This window comes from Camelus dromedarius, chromosome 3, assembly GCF_036321535.1.
Source record: "Camelus dromedarius isolate mCamDro1 chromosome 3, mCamDro1.pat, whole genome shotgun sequence".
NCBI classification, from domain to species: domain Eukaryota; kingdom Metazoa; phylum Chordata; class Mammalia; order Artiodactyla; family Camelidae; genus Camelus; species Camelus dromedarius.
Genome location: NC_087438.1, coordinates 64,813,230 through 64,835,661, shown reverse-complemented (window position 1 = coordinate 64,835,661; position 22,432 = coordinate 64,813,230). Strand labels below are relative to the sequence as shown.

General features: G+C 37.8%; 1 protein-coding gene and 1 long non-coding RNA gene across 6 annotated transcripts in view; one reads left to right on the top strand and one right to left on the bottom strand.

The window, feature by feature from the left end:
* RHOBTB3 (Rho related BTB domain containing 3) overlaps positions 1–756 on the bottom strand; it is a 47,211-nt gene extending 46,455 nt beyond the window's left edge. Inside the window, exons 1-2 of the mRNA XM_010993962.3 lie at positions 426–756; positions 16–241 (exon numbers count right to left, since the gene is read on the bottom strand). Coding sequence (XP_010992264.1) covers positions 16–241; positions 426–427 — 228 coding nt within the window. The 5' untranslated portion in view covers positions 428–756. The remainder of the gene's footprint in view (positions 1–15; positions 242–425) is intronic.
* On the top strand, positions 96–21,590 carry LOC105100889 (uncharacterized). Of its 5 annotated transcripts, none has more exons than XR_004135708.2 (7): positions 96–159; positions 1,887–1,942; positions 3,285–3,385; positions 3,803–3,984; positions 10,833–10,975; positions 20,228–20,364; positions 21,035–21,590. It is a non-coding gene; the product is annotated as an uncharacterized LOC105100889 (long non-coding RNA). The 5 variants fall into 5 exon arrangements; XR_838235.3 differs by lacking the exon at positions 96–159 and adding an exon at positions 251–417; XR_838236.3 differs by lacking the exon at positions 96–159 and adding an exon at positions 950–1,159.
* The last annotated feature ends 842 nt before the right edge of the window (positions 21,591–22,432 follow it).

Sequence of the window (22,432 nt, the reverse complement as noted above, 5' to 3'; positions counted from 1 at the left end):
GCTGTGGCCCCTTACCCAGACAGGACAGTCGTGGACCACTAGCTTGACATTCCCAAACGCGCTGGCCTGATACTCGGTGAACACCGGACGCGCGACCGTGCTGGTCGCGTTCAGCAACAAGCTGCTTTCGTCTCCTGAGACCAGCGGGCTTCTCCCCAGGTAAGTGCGGATGAGCCCCGACGGCCGATTGTCCTGGTGAAACGCGTCCCCCTCGTTCCCCAGCGCCACGATGTGAATGGACCTACGCGACAGAGACGAGGGCGAGGGGGAGAAGAGGCGCGTGGTCAGCGCGAGGATCACTTTCAGCAGAACAGGAAGTGCGGGGGGGTGGGCAGCGCGCGGCGAGGATGGCACGAGCCCCTCGCCCTGGGGCGCACCGCACGCGCTGAGGTAGAGACAATGGCAGGACCGCGATGCGTACGTACATGATCTCAAATCCAAGGGCAGGGCGGCGACTCGGAGAAAAGAGGCTCCTTACGGCCTCCTGCGGCCCGTCGGCGGCGTATTTGCCCGCAATCAGTTCATCCCCGGCCGCGTCCCCCTAGCGCGCCTCCACAGCTGCGCGGCCGACGCAGCGCGGGCCGGCGCGAGCCAGCGAGCGAGCGAGCCAGGGGGGCCGGGGGCGTGCGAGTCCGGCCGTGTGCGCGCTGCCAGCCAGTCAGGAAGTGCCCGGAAACATCCCCCGCCGCCGAGAGTCGCCGGGCGCCGCAGCCCCGCTCCGCCGCGCTCCCCCGGCCCGGCAGCTGTCGCCTCCTGCTGCTGCTGCTGCTGCTGCTGCTGCTGCTGCTGCTGCTGCTCCTGCTGCTCCTCCTCCTTCTGGCCCAGAAGGGGTGAGGAGAAAAGCCGCGCCTCCGCCCCCTCGGCGGGCTGGGCAGGCGGGAGCAGCACGTGCCGGCCTTGGGGGTCGGGCGGACGTGGGGGCCGCGCTCCCCGCTGAGGCCCCGGAGCCCGGGCTGCGGCCGCCGGATACAAAGGAGCGGCCCACACGGGGCGCCGCGGAATATAAATTAATAAATACAGCGCCCCAGTCTGGGAGCTCCCGATCGCCAATCCGCCTGCAGCAAGTTTGTTCAACTCGAAAGGCTGTAACCAGAGCCAGGAAAGGGGGGTGGGGGTGGGGCGGTGAGGCCCCTGCTCCCTAAAGACTGGAAGAAAAGAGGTGAGGGAAGCTGGAGACTCCAGCCCGCTGGTCGCTGCAGCCGCCCGATTTTTTTTCTCCTCTTGGTCTTGATCAAAAGTGGTTTACCACGTCTGCCGCTTTATCTTTCGTCAACATGTACTACAGCTGTTTTCTAGAATCATACTTGTCAGAAAAACATAAAGGCAACATTCATGCTGGTGCAGGAATGGTTCTTTGTTCGCACACCAATTAATTCTCTAATACCGCTTTGGGAGGATTAGTTACTACTTCAAGCTATATTTAGCATCTTTTACCAAAAACTGTTTTTTTGTTTTTTAAGTATTGCGGTTCTTACTGTGATAGTTTCAGAAAGTAGTTACGTGTGAGGTGTTTAACGTGTTTACAAGCTAAACGCTAGTTTACTGGGAGGTTTTTGAATAGACATTATGGCTACATGTTTAACAGCGCCTCAGACCAACTGAAAAAATAATGATCATGCTAATGGCAAGGATACTTTAGATTCTTTGATGATAAGGCACTGAAGTAAAGGTTATGAATGTCCCTGAAGGGCCTCAGACTACCTCAGTGCAAATGAACACTGGAATCCACCAATTCCAAAAAGGGCCAGAGTTTACTCTGGGGCTCCACTTCTCCCTAAACATGAAAATTCGTACAAGTGCTCTGTGTTGAAAGAGTTCTTGTTTATCTCTTATTTATTTATTTATTTAGCCCTACTTTAACGTGTTGCTGTTTCTTTTCTCAACAGAGCTATTTTGAGGGTATGGAACAGGAGGTGCTGAGTAGTGCAGTGAAAAGACTAGGGTAAGAGGCCTTGGGAATGTGAACAGCATTTTATTATGGGCCCTGGTTGCTCTGCTGAAAGTAGTTTAATAGTTTCTCATGCTCAGAAACGGTATATGGGAGGCATCCTTTATATAGTCACTGATTTTTAAAAAAATCTAATTTCTGTTTGCACTCAAGTGTAATTTCTCTTTTAGTCTCTAGAATCTAAACTATCCTGAAATATTTAAGAATACAAGATCACATTTTCTCTTGGGTCATCAGTTCCTTCTGGTTACCACAAGTCAAAAAAATAAAGACACTGAAATGGATGAATGGATAGAGAAAATGTGGTATATTACACACAATGAAATATTTAGCCTTAAAAGAGAGAGAGATCCTATTGTATGTTGCAACGTGAATGAATCTTGAGGGCAATAAGCTAGTCATAAAAAAGACAAATACTGCATTATTCCACTTATATGAGGTATCTAAGGTATTCAAACTCTTAGAGGCTGAGGGGAGAGGGAAATGAGTTCAATGAGTATAGAGTTTCCTTTTTGTAAGATGAAGATGTCTAAAGATCTGTTGCAAACAAGGTGCATACAGTTAACATTAATGCACACTTAAAAATGGTTAAGATGATAAGTTTTATGTTATATGTTTTTTACCACAATACAGAGAGGGAGAGAGAGAGCTTGAGTGTTAGAGTTGGCTGGGAAGTGGCAGAAAGGGAAGCAGCATTCATTTTTCTCTCAGTTATTGAGCATGTGATACAGGCTTATGCTGGGAAGGCATGGGAGATACTAAAATACACAAGACTCAGTTCCTACCTTTGGGAAGCTAAATCTATTATTAATGGTCACTATATTATGAATATTAATGCATCCATTTCAATAGTGAAAGCATACTGATTCCTTAAAAATTATAATACAGGCTTATGCATTCAGTAATAGAGGTAGTTACAAAGTATGAGGATAAAGTCGAATGAACATTAAAAAGAGATCAGTGCCTTCAGAGAGAAGTTCATGGAGGAAGTAACCATTGTCTTAGGTATTAAAAGATGAGGAGCTTGCTAGATTTGGAGGAAGGGAAGGTTAGAAGCATTGTAAAGAATGGACGAACATCATATGCAAATCACATGCAAAAGTGTAGAGGCATGGAAGATTGTGGCTTGTTCAGGGAACAGCAAGAGCTACAATTAGTGCTGTGTTCTGATCCCTTTATTATAACAGGCAGAAAAGAGAGTGGTAGAGACTTCCTAAGAGATTTCCAAAGTCAGACCTGGTGATACTCAAGTTATAGATTGGGAATCCCTTAGACCAACCTTTGTATCTATGACAAAGCCTGATTGGATGCTCACCAAACCCATTTTCTCTTCCAGGACCCATAGAAGAACTACATTTCCCAAAGTGTTTGCATGTACATAGGGCCCCGTGATTAATTCTTACTAGTGGAATATGACCCCTGCTGAGCAGTGAAGAGGTATGCCTTCTCCATTTTTTTTTTTTTATCTTCCGTCTACCAACTGAATGAAGACAGATCAACCTTGAAGCTATGTGTTTGAATTTGTTAATCTACAGCATGGGTCCCTGAATGACTGATTATAGCAGAAGCTCCTCACAGCATGCATTGTACTTTGATATGAGTGAGAAAATAGATCTTAAATATTGAGTTAAGCCAGACATTTTGGAGTCAATTATTACACCAGCTAGTATTACTTATTTTGGTTAATATAATATCACAGATGGTCCATTTCCTGGTATCTTAAAGACTCTTTTCATAATTATTTTAAGACTACTTTAAAAATAATTATTTCCCCTTTATTTACAAATTTTATTTGGTTTATATGTTTGTAGTTTCCCTCATTAATAGCATTAATTTTTTTTTCACTTTTACCAGAGTGTAACAAATTGGATTATCATATGTCCTCCAACCTCAAGGTCACTGTGGAACACACAAGGAAGGTCCTTCAGCCCAAACAGTATGTTTGTCTATTTTCGAGGCTGGAATGCAACCATTTCATATTCATTCTGCTGGATGTTCTTACCCCCAGATGAAATGTAACCACATGTCAGTGTAAGGTACGTGTAAGATAACTTGGCCAGCTATTACTGGTCCCCGGATTGTGAATATTTATATTCCAGCCTTTGGAAATCATGCTAGCTCCTTAATGACTAGAGAGAAAACAAGTGTTGGTAAGGGCAGGTCTGAAGAGCTAGGCTTGGAGTAAGATTTTCCAACCATATTTCAAGGAAACTAGGTTTCCACCAAGGAATCTGAGGAGGTGGGGGAGAAAGATGCCTAGGGAGATCTGAGCACCTCCCCCTTTCATCTCAGTCAGTCAGAGCAGTCTTATTGACATCTTTTTTTTTTTTTTTAATTAGAGTTTCATGTTTATTTTCATTAAAAAGGAGGGATTTCTAATGTTAAAAACAAAATTTTAGGGGAGTAGAAAATGACTACTGGAATTCCAGAATAAAGTATTGAATTTTTATTTACAAACACATATTTTTTACCAAAAATTTTAAAAAAGGGGGAAAGAAATTAAGCTCTCCTAATATTTAACATGACTATTGGTAGTGGCACCCCAACCTGATCTGTAAGGGGGCAGGCTCCCGGGGCGTTCTGGGGAGAGGGTGGGAGCACAGCAGCACACAGCTGGGGGAGGCGAGGGCTCTCTGCTTTGTTCACTTTCAACGTATTGCCACATGTTGCAGTTTCTGTATCTGACTAAATGGATTTATGGATGATGTTTAAGTAAACTATTACAGCATGGACCAATGGAGACAGTGTTAATAATGCAAGAGCAAGCAAATGCCATGGGCTGAGTGGACGTTTCTGGCACCCTTTGGGAGCCACACTGCAAGATCAAAAACTAACAGCTGATCAGACCTGACAAGAAGTTGGCCATAATGATTAAAATGATTTTTAAAACTGTTTTAAGCATGAATTTACATTTACTTTTGCTAACATCAACTTTACCCAAAGTATGTATTATAGTTAATAGATAATGATGCTCTGAACAAGTCACAATTAGCTAACTACTTAAAAACTAGACATCCAAACTCCAGTAGAAAGCTCAACAGTATTTCCAGCATATTTAAGGGATGTACGATTCAAGCCAATACTTTAAAGAAAACTCACCAATTATAAATACCATGAAGCCTCTTCTGAGCTTTCTTAAAAATGAAAAGTCAAAAAGCAACACACCAGTGGGAAGACAGTTTTCTTCTTGTGAAGAGAAAAATACTTGAAATAATATATGGAACACAAATGGGAAAAAAATGCATTCCTTTGATAGCAAATATCTTGAAAACATGCATATAAAACATTGCTAAAGACTCAAAAACACAAGTTTGGAACATGTTGCACAATGTGGGGAATTTATTGTAAGGTTAAACTGAAAGCACAGAAGTTTTTAATATGTCTCATGCTATGGTATATCATAGATTCTGTTTCAGTGTGGTATTTACTAGATTGTGTTTCAATTATGAAATACATTTTTAAATGACAATTCTGTGAACCACTGAAGGAAAGCTATAGTAGAGAAGATATTCTTTTTCTATTATATCTTTCAATGATATATGCAATAATAATTGACTTTTAAAAAATAAAAGCTGTGTTTTATGCAAAAGTTGTGTAAGTGTAACCACTGATGGATGAGTTACTTAGATTAAAAAAAGGGTTTTTTTAAAGAAAGGAAGGATTCCAAACTAAAGTTGCAGTGAGAGCAACAACATGAAACTCATTTAAGATATATCTCATACACCAGTTATTCCAGCAAAGAAGCTGGAGCCAGAAACTGAGGTTAATTTTGTTAAAAACAAGACTTGTATAGCAGTTTTTTTAAAAAAAAAATTCTTCACTGTGAATATAACACACATACAGAAAAGTGCATAATACCTGTGCACATAGTTAATAATTGTAAAAGAAACATTCCTAAGCAATCTCACAGGCCAGAAAATAGAGCATTATCAGCATTCATGCAAGGGTGCACACACTCACACTTCCACACACACAGACATACACACATACCACTGGTGCCCCTTCTCAGTTATGGTCCTCTTTTTTTTTTTTCTTAGAGATAATCATAAGCCTGACTTTTGTGATGATTATTTGTTTATTTTTCCATACAGTTTTACCACCTATATGTGCATTCCTAAACTAATATTTTGGTTCTTTTCTTTGAATTTCATATAAGTGATATCACACTATAACACATTCTTTTGTGTCTTTGTTCTTATTCTCATCATCATTTGTAAGATTCATTTATGCTGTTGTAATGTGGTTTATCCCTTTCATTCCTTTTTATTGCTGAACAGCAACCAGTGCATATATAAATAATCATTATCCACTCCATTGTAGATGGACATGTAGGTTATTTCTGATTTTTGCCTATTACAAATAAAGTTGCTAGGATCACTCATTTTAAAATATAGTATCTTGGTAGGTCTGCTGGGTCACAGAGAATGTGTGTGTACAACTTTGGTAGATAATACCCAGCTGATTTCAAAAGTGATTTTAAGTATTATACTCCCAAGAGCAGGGCGTGAGAATTCTCCCTATATTCCTTTACATACTTAAATATATTTACTATATACCAGATATCATATTAAGTGCTTTACAAATATTGACTTATTTAATTCTCATAACAACCCTTTTGAGAAAGATCTATTACTATCCAAATTTACAGGAGAGAAAATTGTGGCATGGAGAGGCTAAGTAACTTGTCCACAACTGTAGAAGTAGTGAGAATCCAGGAGCTGGCATTCTAACTTAGACAACTGGCTTCAGGCTCTGTGCCATTACCTGCTATGCTATGTTGATATTTGAAAATATTTCCTTTGTTATGTAATTTTTGTGATGAAAAAAATGTATGTAACCTATAAAAACTCTGATATCGTATAGAATTTTTGGATCCACTTAAGTAACATTAGGCAAGATGGAAATGTACACATCAGATTTAACCACAATCTTTGCAAAATGAGTGATGAGACTGAAAAATAAGTGTGATTTAGTAACCCAGCTAATGAAGCAGTTCTTCCATTTAAATTCCCATATTTTTGTGAACTCTTTTCAGAGAGCCTTTAAATAAACTGAATATAAAAGCAGGTATCTGCATTGCTGTATCACAAAATGTTGAACCAAGATTTAAAAAATGAGGCATATTCAGTTATTGTTCTCCTTAAAAGCTTTGTTAACAGTAACATTTTAGAGAAAAGAATACTTTGTATTATTAGTAGTAATACATTTTAAAATTATTTAAAATATGACTTACTTCAATCTCATCTATTTAAAATTTTCTGTTTCAGTATGTTTTATTGTATTCATAATATATTAACAGTAATATATGCACATCAAATTTATAAAGATTGGGGGTATGCTCAAAATTCTTTCTGATAGGGAGTTCAGTCAAAAAAGGTTTGGAGACCACTAGTCTGGCATCTAAGGCTGTGCCCTAGAGAGCAAGCTTAGAAGGATACCACAGTGGAGTCCTGGGCTGCCAGGAAGCAGAACAGGGCACCAGGCTGGCTCCTGGGGCGAAGGAGGCTGTGAGAGAGGAAGTAAAGGGGAGATAGGAGAAGCTAACACAGATAAACTGCAAACCTACTTGCCTAGAAATCAGCCCAGTGAAAAATGTATTTGTATTGTTTTAACTAATCTAATGAGAGAGATAAAGTTTGCAAATTTACAGAAAAATCATAAAATTCAAGATTAACTTTTTTTTTTTTAACAAGAGCTTGCACGTATGTCACGTAGAGCAACCTCAGCAAAGTCATGTACCAGGGTCAGTAACCATACAGTCAGTCAGTCATGAGAAAAGTTGACTTTACTCATTTTATTACCTGTATAATTCTTCCCAGAGAGATAGTCAACAGTTTTCTTCTAAACTGTGGATTTCTTCTAAACTGCAAGGCTGCATTATCATCCGTTCTGTTTGGAGAAGCTAAAGTGAAAATAAAGTGAGTTATCTGTTTGCAAAATCCAAATATCCTAAATTCTTTCAGAAAAGGTCTAAAATGTTCATTGGTTTGTCTGAAATTATATTATCCACCCACCCCTATAATTGTGCCTAATCATGTTTTTGAAACAATTGTCCTGTTTTTCAGTTAATGTTACTTTAAAAAATGCCAGAACATATGTTCCTTGAAATCAGGATTGCCTGTTTCTCACCAATATTTTTCAAAGGTGTGAACTTCAAAGAAACCTAGTTGGTTGGTCTTTAATATGCCTGCTCTGTTATTTAGTCCTGGAAAAATATACATGCAAGTATCATAATCAAGCACTGTTGACTGGGTCATTTATTTATGCATACTATTTTTTGAAGTTTTCCATTTGTAGCCATACAGAAATACAGGATATTAGATTTAAATGGTGTAATACTTTGCTGATAGACCTCCTTTTTGAAGAACTCGAATACATTAAAAAACAGATTGTTTTCAATATTTCTATCATCTGGCTCTAGCTTTAACTGTAATAAAAGTTACGCCAGTTCCAGTGGTAAATCCCTGCTAAATCTTTCCCCATCTCGTGTGCTCCTTTTACTTGCCCTGTTCAGGTACGTGCATCTCTGCCATGGCCACCTGCTGGGCATGACCCCACCTGGGGCATTTCACAAGCACACTTTCAGATGTTCTCCTTTTTCATTCAACAGCCATCACGAGCTGCTTAATGTGACTTCTCCCCTCACACGTTGCTGCTGATCTTATTTTTCTAGACTTGCTTTTTACTTTTCACTTCTGAGTTTATAATCCTGTCTGCCGTGACAAACTCTTTTTACAGTGAACAGAAATTGAAATTTTCTTAATGATCTTTTTATCTGAGGAAATCCCTACTGATACCATTAAATACTAAGTTGGCAGCTTGTATCCTTGGTGAATATTCCTTTTGGCATTCTCACAGATCACCTAGCTAATGTGAAGGGCAATGTTTTCTCTTTCTTTTTTCCGCCGCTTCTCACTCTCTCCAGAGATCCCCGGGGCCTCATTCTTACTGACACTCCTCACCACGCTCTTGTTTAGAACCCATTCAATTTAAAAAATCTAAATCTGGGATTTGAGAATTATTTTTGATGAGGATTGCCTTCTCTTACCTTCAAATTAAAACATTGCGTGTGATTATTCTCATCTCTCTAGCTATACTAGCAGTTTCTCTCCCTTTCCCCCACCCTGCTGTAGCCAGATCCAAACCCCCTTTCCAACCAATAGCTGCCCTGCTCCCACAGGGCTGATACAGTTTCTGCTAATGGGGCTTGTGCCACATGCTCCCTCAAGATGTTCTGGTGTCACAAACTCCTTTCTGAGTTAGGACCAGGCTGAGACCAGGCAATTCAATCTACATTAAAAGGCATTCAGGCATTTCTCAGTGAAGTGATAAATAGGAAGAACAAAAAGCAAAGGTGCTTCTGGACCAATCCCAGTGGCAAGTAGAGCTTCAGACTTTCCACTGAACATCCCTTAAATGAGAGGTATTTGAGCAAAGCCACTAACATTCCCATCCGCAACCTCCCACCCAGGTAGCAGCATAAGTCGCCCACCACAAACCCAGGATTTTTTTGTCTTCTCAAGTTTTGCCTTTAAGCCATAGCATATCATTTGTTGATTTAATATAAAAATAAGAATTACCAATTAAAAAAAGTTTTAAAAATAATAAGAATTAAATTATTTGACATTAGGTAAAGTTAAAGGATGGGTATTGTATATACTGTGACTTCTTTCACATACCATGGTTTAATACCATGGAAATTGACAAATCTTAGGGAGAATTTGTGAAATTCTGAGGGGTGAGAAAACTCTTTCCTTCTAATGAAATCTGGAAAGAAATGATATTTTGTTGAACTAGTTAGTTAAAACTATCTTTTTGTGGGTGAACTGAAACAGAAGAATAATCAGTAATTATTACTGGAATGTTTGCCACGTTGGAAAAAAAATCTTGTTTTTATAGGTCATTATGTCTAACTCTTCAGAATTGTGGGAAAGTTCTATGATTCTATGAACAAAAAGAATGAGACACTCAGAAATGTGCAACCCTGGCATAACTCAAGAAGCAATGAAGTATAGCATAATACAAAAAATACAAAACAGGCCAAAAAAGCAGTTTCCTTTGCTTTGTTTTGTTTTGTTACAAGTGTTTTAGTACTCACTCACTAGCTGTAGCCTGAAAATGGAACAGTCTGTCACTAGGTCGCTACCCATGAACAGTCACAAGCTGTACACAATTAGTAACTCCTCACGCTAGACTCTAGAATTAGGAGGCATTTTTCAGCCAGTGTATTTTAGTAACTCACCATGATTTCTAATAAATTACTCAGTCCTCTTGCATTAACGATGATTACAACAATGTTTTGCTAACGACTCCTTCGTGTCTCAAAGATTTTTATTGCAGGAGGTCAAATTGATTTAAATAGAGTTGCTGTTCTAAACAACCATGCTAGAAATGTCACAGGGAGAGGCCAGCTGGGCTGCTCAGGCCAGCCTCAGGATGACATTGCCTCAGTCAAGTCACATTTTCCAGGGCTCATTCCTTGGTTTTGCAAGTCCAGAAACTTTATTTTGTCAGGGTGCCCAGAGTTGATCATACTCAAGGGATGAAGTTTGTGCTAACTCAATGCACAAGAGGCCAGTGTGTAAACTAGAATAACAATTTGTTCATTTATAATGAGAAGGTTAACTATCAAAGGGTCTTGAAATCTAGGATACGTGGCCAACCTTCTTTTCCCTGTAGGAAAGTCTACATGGGAAGCCCTTTGTTTCCCTTTCAGTTTAACAAACATTTATTAAGTACCTAAGGTACAGGTCATCTTGTTCCCAAGGATATTTTGCATTATGGCAGCACTGAATTATTATAGAGACAACATTTTCCAGAGAAAACTGCATTGAACAATTTATGCCTTGATCAGTTTTCTTAAGTCTTCCCTTCTAATTAACAGATACAGCCTTTTAGAAGAGACTAATGTCTGCTGCATGATGGAATTACCCACAAAGATCATCCAACAACCACATTCACAAAGCCACCTTCTAAATATGGTTATTAACCCAGAGCTTCAAAGGAATCTGATAACCTGCTGAACAGGTATGCAAACAACTATGTATAATACACATGTGTTTTTTACTACTAGATTCTCATATCAAGGAATGACCTAAAAACTCGAAGTCTTCCAGAGCCTACCCAGGCATCTAGGCCACCAGGACCACCCACTACTCAATATCAGGGTATTTCTAGGGCAAATTCTTCTTGAAAACTTTATAGCCAGTTTAACCTAACATGCCCTATTCCCTGATATCCTTATTACAGTTCCAGCTATACCTTATCCTGGTCATCTAGGTTTGCTTATGCTTTGCTTTCTGCCAAACTTTCCTAGTTTACCTTCTGGAATTCCAATCAGAGTGGAGGCGGAGAACCAGACCATTACTCCTCCAACCTCCTGAAGAACTTCTGTGCTTCTTAGATCCAAGAGAAACTATCCTCCCTTCTCCCTCTCTCCTGTCGCTATCATTTAGCAACCTTCCAATCAGCTGCCCACCTCACCCTCTTACACATATGCTGTTCGTTGTTTTTCTCTCCACCCCAGTAAATCCATAGTCTTCAGTGATGTCAGTGTCCACATGAATTATCCTTTCAACATCTTAGCCTCTTTATCTTCAGTGACTTTCACTTCTACTCCACTTCAACCCATCTGCTCCATGGTCAGAACACAGGTATTCTCACCCCCTGCAACTGCTACTGCATTCTAAACAATGCATTCCAATATTCTACAACCTGAACACGCAACTTTTCACCCTTCTGTTTCCATCACTCAGTTGCTCCTTGCTCATGCTCTTACAGAATCTCCAAACTCTGACCCTTCCACTTCCTCCCTCTCTGCTAGCCCTCTTCTGTCTTCATTTCCTTCCCTTTGCATTTGAGACTTCATAGTGCGTCTCTTATCGCTATGCTCACATGCCTTGTTCTATTGTCCTTCAGTCCAAAACCTCAACAACTGTGGATCAACCCAGGTGTCTAATTTTTTATACCCATCTCTGGATTGCTAAATTTTACTGTAGAAAATCACATAATTCTGCAGATTAATGGTGCTACAGATTCATGGTCTCCATCTTCAATCGGACATTCAGTACTGCCTGGCAAACCTAGTAAATGCTTTTGTTTTCAAAAGTGGCCCACACCTTCTCACTGTCCACCAAGTCTGACTTTGGCATCTTGCCCTCTTCTCCCGCCTCATGTTTTATGTCACACAGAAAAAGGAAGCATCAGATAGGGAACTCTCCTGAGCTTCCCATTGCTAAGCTGACAAATTTATGTGCAGCCACATACATCCTTTTTTTTCCCCTTTCAGTCACAGTGCAATAAATATCTTTCATCTTATTCAAGGTTAGTCCCTTTGGCTATGTGTGCTTCTCCTTTTGACTTTAGAGGGACTGCACGCCATCTATTTCCTCTTTTCCTCCTGTGTCTTCAACATTTACCTCTTTACTGATCTTTACTATCAGCATTTAAACATGTCCAAGTCTCCAGCTACTATTCTTTTCCCCTCTCTGGCTGGAAGCAATTTTTTTTTTTTTTAAGTTCTGAGTTATTTAGTTCTTTCACTGGTTAGGACTTACATGCTTGTCTGTAATAAATTTTCTAGTTTTTTAAACAGACTTGTTTTAAGTGTTACAAACTTGCTCACCTGGAAAATAATTACGATTTTTAGATTATTATACAAGTTCCTATTGTGGAGCATTGTTTTCTTATTTAAACTTTTAAATTATGAAATATACAAAAAAGCACAAGACATAAATGTATAGTTTAATGAATAATCATAAGACAAATACTCATTTAGCCACCATCCAATCAAGGAAATACCCCCAACCCATGTGTCTCTTCTGGGTCATTACCTTCTCAGCCTTCTGGAGGTGACCACCATTCTGAATTTTATGGTAATAATTTCCAAGCTTTTTTTTTTTTTTTTTATGAGTTTAACTCTTTCTTTGCCTGTCAAGGCCTGCTCTTCTCTCTTCTCCACCCTGCTCTGTATACTGGGAAGCTAGCTTGTATGAACTATATCAGCAGGCTCCTCTTCCTTTCTGGCTTCTAGTTGCATTTAAGCAATGGGGAGATCAGAGAGGGCAGAATGAGACAGGGTATTTCCCTCCCCTGGCTCCTCTCCTATAGCATCTCTCCAAGGGCTAACTGGACTGGTTTTGTCACCGACGGTACTCACTGGGGTCAGCCAGAGAAACAGAATCAACAGGGTATGTGAGTGTGGGTGTATACATATAAAAACACTGTTATATATACATACATATGAGAGAGAGAGAGATTTATTTTAAGGAATTGGATTATGTAATTGTGGAGGCTTGGTAAATCCAAAATCTGCAGGTTAGGCCAGCAGGTTGGAGACCTGGGGAAGAGTGTAGATCAAGTCCAAAAGCAGTCTGCCCTCAGACTTCCTTCTTAGTTGTGGAAGTCAGTCTTTGTTCTATTAAGGCCTTCAACTCATTGGATGAGACCCACCAATATTATGGAGGGTAATCTGTTTTACTCGAAACCCACTGACTTAAATGTTAATTTCATATTGAAAAACAGTATTTTAATAGAAATGCAGAAAAGATTTGACCACCTATCTGGGCATTATGGCCCATCCAAGATGACATATAAAATTAGCCATCATACCAATCAGAGGCCACAGCTCCTGTGAGACTTACCTCTTCATGCAACTGTCTCCTTCTGGGTTCCCTCAGCTTACCCCTTTATGCCTAGGGATCATTATGGCTCCTGCTGTTATGAGCCCTAGGACCCTGTACCATGCCTGATAGCTTTTCCTAAACCCTTCCCACACCTTTTATTAAACAATCCTCAATTACCTGGCTTGAGTGTACCAATACACTACCCAAGTATGCAGTCTTAGAGAATTTAGTTGACTGCTTTTGACCTTAATATAAGTGGAGTCATGGTGTATGTATTCTTTTGTGTCATGCTTCCCTTGTTCAGTGTTATTTACAGAAGTTTTATCCATATTGTTATATGTAACAACAAGTCATTCATTTTCATTGCTATATAGAATTCTAGTACATGAATATACTATGGTTTATATATTGACTCTAGTATTGATGAATATGTGTGTTGTTTCCAGTTTTTGGCTATCATAAATAATACTCCTATGAACATTCTTGTACATGCACATATGTACACTATTTTTTCTACAGTATATACATAGGACTGAGATTACTACATTATGAAATATGCATACATTTAATTTTATGCAATAATGCTAGACAATTTTCCAAAGTGGTGGCTCCAGTTTACACTATACATGTAGTACATAAGTGAGTCTACATATTCACCAAAGTAACCATCTTATTTTCAGACCTTTGAATTTTCACCAGTTCCAGTGGGAATTAAGTCATTGTGATTTTAACTTGCATTTCCCTGACAAATAATAAGGTTGATTTTATTGGCCATTTGGATTTCTTCTTTCATGAGGTATCTATTGAAGTCTATTGTCCATTTTTATATTGGGTAGTTTTTTTTCCTTGATCTGAATTTTTGTATTCTAGATTATAGTCCTTTATTGGCTATATCTGTTACAAATGTGTCTTCTCATTCTTTTATCTTTTCATTTTCTTCAGTTTTCTAGTTCTTCAATTTAATGAGGTCAGTTTTATCAATATTTATTTTTTAGTTAGGACTTTTTCTGTCTTGTTTAAGAAGTTTCTTCCTAATCTGAGATCGTAATTCTTTTTCTGTATTATTTCAAAGATTTTATATTTCACCTTTCAAAGATAGGTCTTTTTTTTTTTGTGATAAAAGTTATAACTTTTCTTTCTCAAAATATCTTTTTTTAAACATTTTTTATTGATTTATAATCATTTTACAATGTTGTGTCAAATTCTACAAAGATAGGTCTTTAATCTACCTTGGAAATGACTTTTGTATATGTTGCAAAATAAATGTACAGGTTTTTCCTCCATATGGATATTGAGTTGTTCAAACATCACTTAATGAAAGAGTATCCTTTCCCTGCTGCTCTGCAGTGCCACATCTTTCATACATATAAGTGTTTATAAATGCATGGGTCTGTGCTTTTCATTGATCTATTTGGCAATCCTGCCAATACCATGCTGCTTTAATTATTAAAGTTTAAGGTAGCTCTTCCATCTAATTCTACTTTTTCAAGCGTCTCTTGCGGTTCTTGACTTTTTGCAATCCTATATAAATTTTAGAATCAGATTGTTAAGTTCCAGGAGAAAAAATCACTTGAGATTTTAATTAGGATTGCATTAAGTCTGTAAGTCAATTTGGGATTTAGTCTTCCAATTTATAAACATAGCATATCTCTCCATTTCTGTGGGTCTTCTTTAATGTTTTTCAATTAGTTTTATAATTTTCTCCATAGAGGTATTACCTGACTTTTTAAAGTTTATTCCTAGGTACTTGATATTTTATATGTTATTATAAAGGAAAACTTTTTCCTATTTCATCTTTTACCTGTTTGTGATTTTGATATTGATTTTTGCCTTCAGCAACTTTGCTAAATTCTATTATTTAAGGATTAATCCAAACTTCTTCAAAAGATTGTCTATGAGTCTCTCTTTCCTCCCATGCTACTCATTTCTCAGCTCACTACAATCTAGTTTTCATCCCCACCACTCCAGTCAAGCTGCTGTTTTCAGTTTCACCTTGCTGAAACTGTTTCAGCACTACTATTTCAGGGTCACCAACAGACTCCCTATTGCCCAATCCTAAAGACTCATCACGTTTCTCAAGATCTTGCAGACCTTTTCTCCCTTTTTGAAATGCCATCTTTTTTTCCTTCTATTACAAAGCACGCTCGTTGTTTTTTTCTCCCTCTCTGTGATCACTCTCAGGGTTACCTTGTTTTGCCAATCTTTTATCTAATGGCATTTCTTAGGGTTCTGTGCTAAACCTCTTCTCCTCTCATACTATACACTGTCCCTTCTGGAGCTCTTTCATCTCTTCTCATGGCTTCTACAATTGTCTACCATTGATGGTTCTCAAATTTCAAACTCTCAGACTCCAGATTTCTCTCCTGAGCATTAGATCTGTATATCCAGTTGCCTGGGCATCTTCACTTGATAGTTTCATTTCATTTTTTTAATATTCCTGCTTTATATTAAAGAGACAATGTGCTCTTTGCTAGCAAGAGCAAGGCTTATACAATTACTTACATAGTATAATGGGGAAGTGAAGGGTTAGGTCTTGCCATGTTGACCCTACTGTTTTGACACAGAGTGTTTTCACACAAAAGCATTTTTTTTCATAAAAATATTAAATATCAGAAACAAACATTACTGAATCTTAGAATTCTATAGTCAGCTAAATTATCATCCAATAATAAAAGTGAAATAATTGAATAATTTTATGTCTGTAAGTTTTATAATTTTTATAAAAATGTATTATAAAAGAAATGCATGTTGTTATTTTATGTTTCAAATAAATAAATCAAAACACCCATTGATAACCACTTGATATGTATCCTTCCAGGTAGTTTATGTATATGTACATATGCATTTTTGTCAGACGGAATTATCCTAAGTAAACCATTTTTTTAGCAGTATGGTGTAAAGTCAATAAATACTTGCTCATTCTATTCCTAACTCATAGCACAGTGCAGGGTATATGGAAGGCATTCAGAAAATATCTGTTAAATGGAGGAATCCTATGTGATTGCTTTTGCCAATATTTTTTCTTTTGGCATGTTTATGTATTTATTTACGATTTCTATATGAATTGAGGATTTTAGCCTTTTGATATATATGTTACAAATGCTGTTTTCCTCTATTTATATTTAATTTGAATTTTCTTTTTCCAATAAGTAGAAAATAACATTCAGCTTAATTGAATTAAAAGGTCATCTGATTTAATACAAATGGTGCTTTATTGAGACTTATAAATAAATAAATAAATAAATAAATAAATAAATAAATAAATAAATAAATAAATGCATACATACATACAATACGTGGGAGCAAAGTGTTAAATGCTCTTCAGTGGAGATTATGCTGTTTATTTAAATGAAGATATAGGAATGATTTCTAGATATTAGCATAGAATATGCCTAGAAGCAGTAAATGTTTGTGTCAGAAAGACTTGGTTCTTACCTCATTTCTGCCCCTCGGTTGCTGTGTGAGAGGGGAAAATCATCTAATGCCTCTGAGCATCCTGTAAATTGGGAGTATTTAGGCCTCCCTCCCTGAGTTAGTGGCATTCTGTCTCTCGATGGGTACTTACAAAATGGATTCTTAAATATGAGAATAAACTGGGTTCAGCTTCTCTGCCCCAAATGTTAAGGTTTTATATATATATAAATAAATATATTCTGCTTTGTTTTTGCTGTAATTATTTTTAAACACTTGGGTTTTACTGTGTTATGTTTTGTACTTCTTGGAGAGGGGTTTTCTTCTCTACCAACTCTGTTGACTAAAAGCAAATACTTTGTGTTCTTAAGTTTTTCCCTTGAGAGAATCTTGGCATCATGAAATGGAACTACGAGTACAGTTTTACATGCAACAAGCTACTGAACCGTCCTTTAAGAATTTAAATTACTCCATTAACTTTAGTTCAGTAAAAGTAACATCATGAAGTGTTTTAGTTTACTCTTTTTTTCCCTAGAGCATTACTGAATTAGAAATCTAACTTTACTGTTCCTGTGTGTTGCCATCAATATGTAAAACCAAGGAAGTCTGTCAAGGTCTCTAATGTGACCACTGAATAAAGTCTATATCCCATGAACTCTTTTACAAAGTGGTGTTTACTCAGCCTGCAAATATTTACTTTAACATGGAGTTTACTTACATGGGTCTTCTACTAATGCTTTTGTCCAAGCACAAAGTCTTTTACTATTTTCGTGAAATTAATTACAGATTTTTGGGGGAGGGAGTAGGGGAATCAGTTTATAAGTAAGAATTTTCTTTTTCTTGGTAATTGACCTAATACTATTTTCTTCCTAAAGAGAGGAAGCTTTTTCCTTGTCTAGCTCAGGTCAGAGTATCACAAATTTTGATTTAATTAAGTAGGAATGAAACTCATGCTAATATACCCTATGTTGCCAGAATAGAAATGGTTCATGATGTTTTAGTTAAATTGTTGTTAAAAATAATGAGGTAACAGATATTTTCACTCAAAAATACAAGTTATTTTTGTTAGAATTATTAGCTTATTCTCCCATTACCTAACATACTGAAGCCCTTTGAAGGAAGCAGCCACATGTGGAAGCTATGTTAAAATCTTTCAAGCTAACAGGATGTTATTTACAAGAAGACAGTGATTAATTGCCTCACTAGTCACCTGTCAGATAAGGTAAGCAACTGACTCTAACTCAAAAGAATGAATGCAGTAACCACAAGTTTATGCTTTACATCAAGAAACCAAGTGACCTAGGAATGAGAATTCTAAAATTGTAGAACTGCAGGGTTATAAAGGACTTTAGAAATCATAACTCACATTTGACTAATAAGAACTTGGGGAACAATGGCTAAAGGTTACAGAAGAATCTGGCTCAATATATTCAACAGTGTAAAACATTTACAAGTTTCTTGCTAATTAAATACTTTAAAAATCTTTCTGATCTTTGCTCTATTTGGTTGTTTGAACATTAGGGAGTATCAGTGAACTACAAAAAAGTCCTTAAAAAAAAACTCCTGTGGTGTGGATTCTTCAAGTTACTTAAGTAACTGGAAGGAGGGAAAAGAAAAATAATTAACAACTGATGAAAGAGTACATGAATCCATATATACTGTGATAACATGGCACAGAATTATACACATACATACACACAAGTGAGTGCATGTAAACAAGTGAGATTTTAATAACATCAGTGGATTACACCAATTCCAATTTCCTGGTTTTCATACTGTACTATAGTTATGGAAGATGAAATCATTAGGGGAAACTGAGTGAAGTGTAAATGGAACCCCTCTACTACTTTTGCAACTTCCTGTGAATCTATGATTATTCCAAAGTAAAAAGTTTAAAAAATATGAACAGCTACTATGAGACTGCTCTTTTTTGTCATAATTAAATATTTATAAACTGTAAATGGTTAGAATTTAATATAAAAATAATTACAACATGTGATCTTGATTTATTCCTCACCCATCTGTCATTTGTTGTGTCTCCTTAACTGTAAATATACCCAGAAATCATCTCTTCTTGACATTCTTCAGTAGAAAACTGACTTCTATTCATAGTTTCAGGGAACAGCTCTATGATGAGGGCCCCCAGATCTTTCTGTCTGGCTCACATGTCCCATTTAAACTCCAACTCTTTACCAGGTTATTCCCACTAGAGCCTGGCATGGTATCTGATACCAAGTAGGCTCTCAAGAAATATTAGATGAACAAATAAATAAATGACTTTCCAAATATCTGTAGGATATTTGCATTTAGAGCCCCACTGTCACCTAAATTTGAAATGTAAAAAAACAAAATTAAACTAGTATTTTCTTCCTGCCACTCTTACCCACCCAACCCACTCATTCTGCCAAATGTCTGTATTTCTTCCATTTCTATTATTCTCCCATCCAAACAAGCTTTAAAAATTCAAGCTGCTTTTGACTCTTCCTTCTGCTTTATTTACCATATTATATCTAAGTAGGTACTTTTATGTTCCTTTTCCTCTCAAATATTCCTTACATTTGTCCATTTACCTCTATTTTGTCCCTATAGGGACCACTTTGGCCTCATTTTATTACTGTGTTCCTAATTTCTCCTTGATCCTAATCTTTTTTTTAATTTAAGCATTGTCAGTTTACAATGTGTCAATTTCTGGTGTGCAGCATGTTGTTTCATTCATATATACTTGTTTTCATATTCTTTTTTATTATGGTTACAAGATACTGAATATAGCTCCCTGTGCTATGCAGAAGAAACTCGTTTATGCTGATCCTAATCTTGCTTCACTTTCAATCTATCTTGCGTGCTAATTGGAGCCTGGCTCCAATCATCCTGAAAACACCATCCTCCTAAACAGAAGCACATCTTGTCCATTCATTGAAACATGACCAGCAGGACCTCAGCCTGGCAAAAATAAGTGCTCAATAAATTGTTATTGTAACCACTTTATTACTTTATTACAAGAGTTGAATTCAGTAGGGTGCAGGCTGAAAGCATCTATCTCTTTTCATCCACTGTCCTTCAAACTGCACTGTCAATTTGTGCCAACTCACTGTGTTCCACCCTTGAATTCTCAGATAGGTTTTATAGATTTGCGTTTGTTCTCAGACAATAAACAAATAGTCTCTTTTTAGTAATTAGGGTCCAGTCTAGTGTAGTAATCCAAACTAATCTCATTCCATTTAAACTTCTTCTTTTTCATACCTAGGTTTGCTCCAGGCTTGGAAGTCTACAGTGGAGGAAGGAGGGAGCTGTGGTCAGCTTTTTTCCTCTGCTTAGTACCCCTTTTCTCTCATCAGTTGCTGTTTTGGGCCTTTTCAAAGCTGCAAGAGGGAAGGAGGAAAGGTAAGACGGGAAAAGCTCTTATTTACCTGTATGGTTGTGACTAGCATTGGTGTTCTCAGGAGTGGCAAATAGTCAAAGGTGACTGTGTCTCATAGAACCCTTCTAGAAACCTCCCACTGCATTTCTGGGTAGATGACAATCCTGAGAAGCCCTTGGACTTTGGTGGGCCTCTTCTCTCACACTGCCCCTTCAGGTGGAGTCTGTTTTGTGAGGATATCAGGCTGGCTCCCTTCACAGGTACCCACATCCAGTCCACTTGTTATCTATGGTCATACAGAATTGAGTGTGTGGTAAGATATTTTTCTCAAAAATGAAAAATGTAAGCCTGTCATTTCAAGGAAAACAAGTGACAGTGTTTACTGCCAATGATAAGCTTGAGCTTTAAAGCAAAACTTAGAATTTGGGAGAGCTTGCATCTGGCATCATGAGCTTGACAACTTGTGGTGGTTTTGTAGATACATCTCCACATTCTGTGATCCAGCTCTGCTCCAGAGGTGCAGCTTAGTTTCCCTCCCCTTTTGGCCTGGACCACTTCTAGTGAACTGAAGTGGCTAAATGTGATGAGCTATCATATTGAGATTAGGTTATAAAATCACTGGGGCTTCTGCCTTGGGTTGACGCTCTTATTCTTATTCAATCCCTTTCTCTCTCTCTTCTATCCCTGGGAAAGGGAAGCCAGCTGCCACATCATAGGGACACTCAAGCAAACTATGGAGAGACCCATATGGCAAGAACTTGAGGCTTGTAAACAACCATGTGAGTAAACCTGGAAGTGGATCTTCTGAAGCCTGCCAAGCAGCACATTGAGTGAGTTTGGAAACAGACTGACTCTCACTTGAGCCTTTAAATGACTGCAATTTCTTGAAAGACTTGGAGCCAGAACCACCCAGCTATGCCACTCCTGGATTCCTGACACACAGAAACTGTGAGATAATAATGGCTTTTTGTTTTAAATTGCTAAATTTGGAATAATTTTCTATGTAATAATAGATAGCTCTATTATCTCCCCCAAATTTAAAGGCTTTTCTGATAAGAGTGGTGGTGATATTAACAAAGGTGTTTTGTTTTGGCAGGGAGGAGGAGGCAGGGAGGTTGTTATATATTGTATAAACTAATGCAACATGTCAATGGAAGATCTGCATAACTCAGAGAACCAATATTATTAAAATGATCAATATATGATGTTCCAAAATCATGCTTTAATAAAAGATCCATTCAAAGTGCAAGACAGACTAATAAATTTTAATGTAACATAGTACATGGTTTCTACATTGCAGCTAACCTTTAGGAAACTATCACTCATTGAATGCTGGCATCAGATTAAAGAGGAATATCCACAATTATCTGGAAAGAGTATTGAATACTCCCTTTACAACTACATATCTGTGTAAGGCTGGACTGAACAATGTACTGCAACAGATTAAATTCAGACAATGTTCAGATGTGATTGCCATAGAATAGAGTTTAATGGAAAAAAAAAAAAAAGGGTAAAGTACAAGACTTTGGAATGTGGAGAAACGGGGAGAAGAAGGAAGAGAAAACAGGATAGCCAGGGAAATAAAGGAAATCATCTTATGAAAGAAAAAGGCTTTCTTAAGTAGTACTGGCAATCAATATATCATATAGCATCAGATACTATAAAGCTTGAAAAGGGTGGAGACTGAGAAAACACTTAGAGTTGGTGATGGAGACTTTAAAGAAAATCCCTTACGGGGCCAGAATGCAAAGGGTTAATCTAAATGGGACGTTAGAAAGCTGAGAAAGCAAAAGGAAGAGAAAACTTTGGCTGGTAAGAAAGTTGCAAGATCTAAGGAACAGAGAGATCTAAATACCTGTCTTCCTACTGTTTGCTACATTGAAGAATTTTATCAACAGCCTGCTTTCTTTATACAAACCAAGAAAGGCCAATTTTGAAATGTATTCATCTGTTGTGCTTTAAAAATTGAATAGTTTAATGAAACTTTAGAAATGTTGCTTTAAGAATCGTTCTTTTTTTTTTTTTTTTTCCTTGCCAACATGCTGTAGGTACATCCTTGATTTCCCTGCACTAAACGCCCTAATTTTTGGT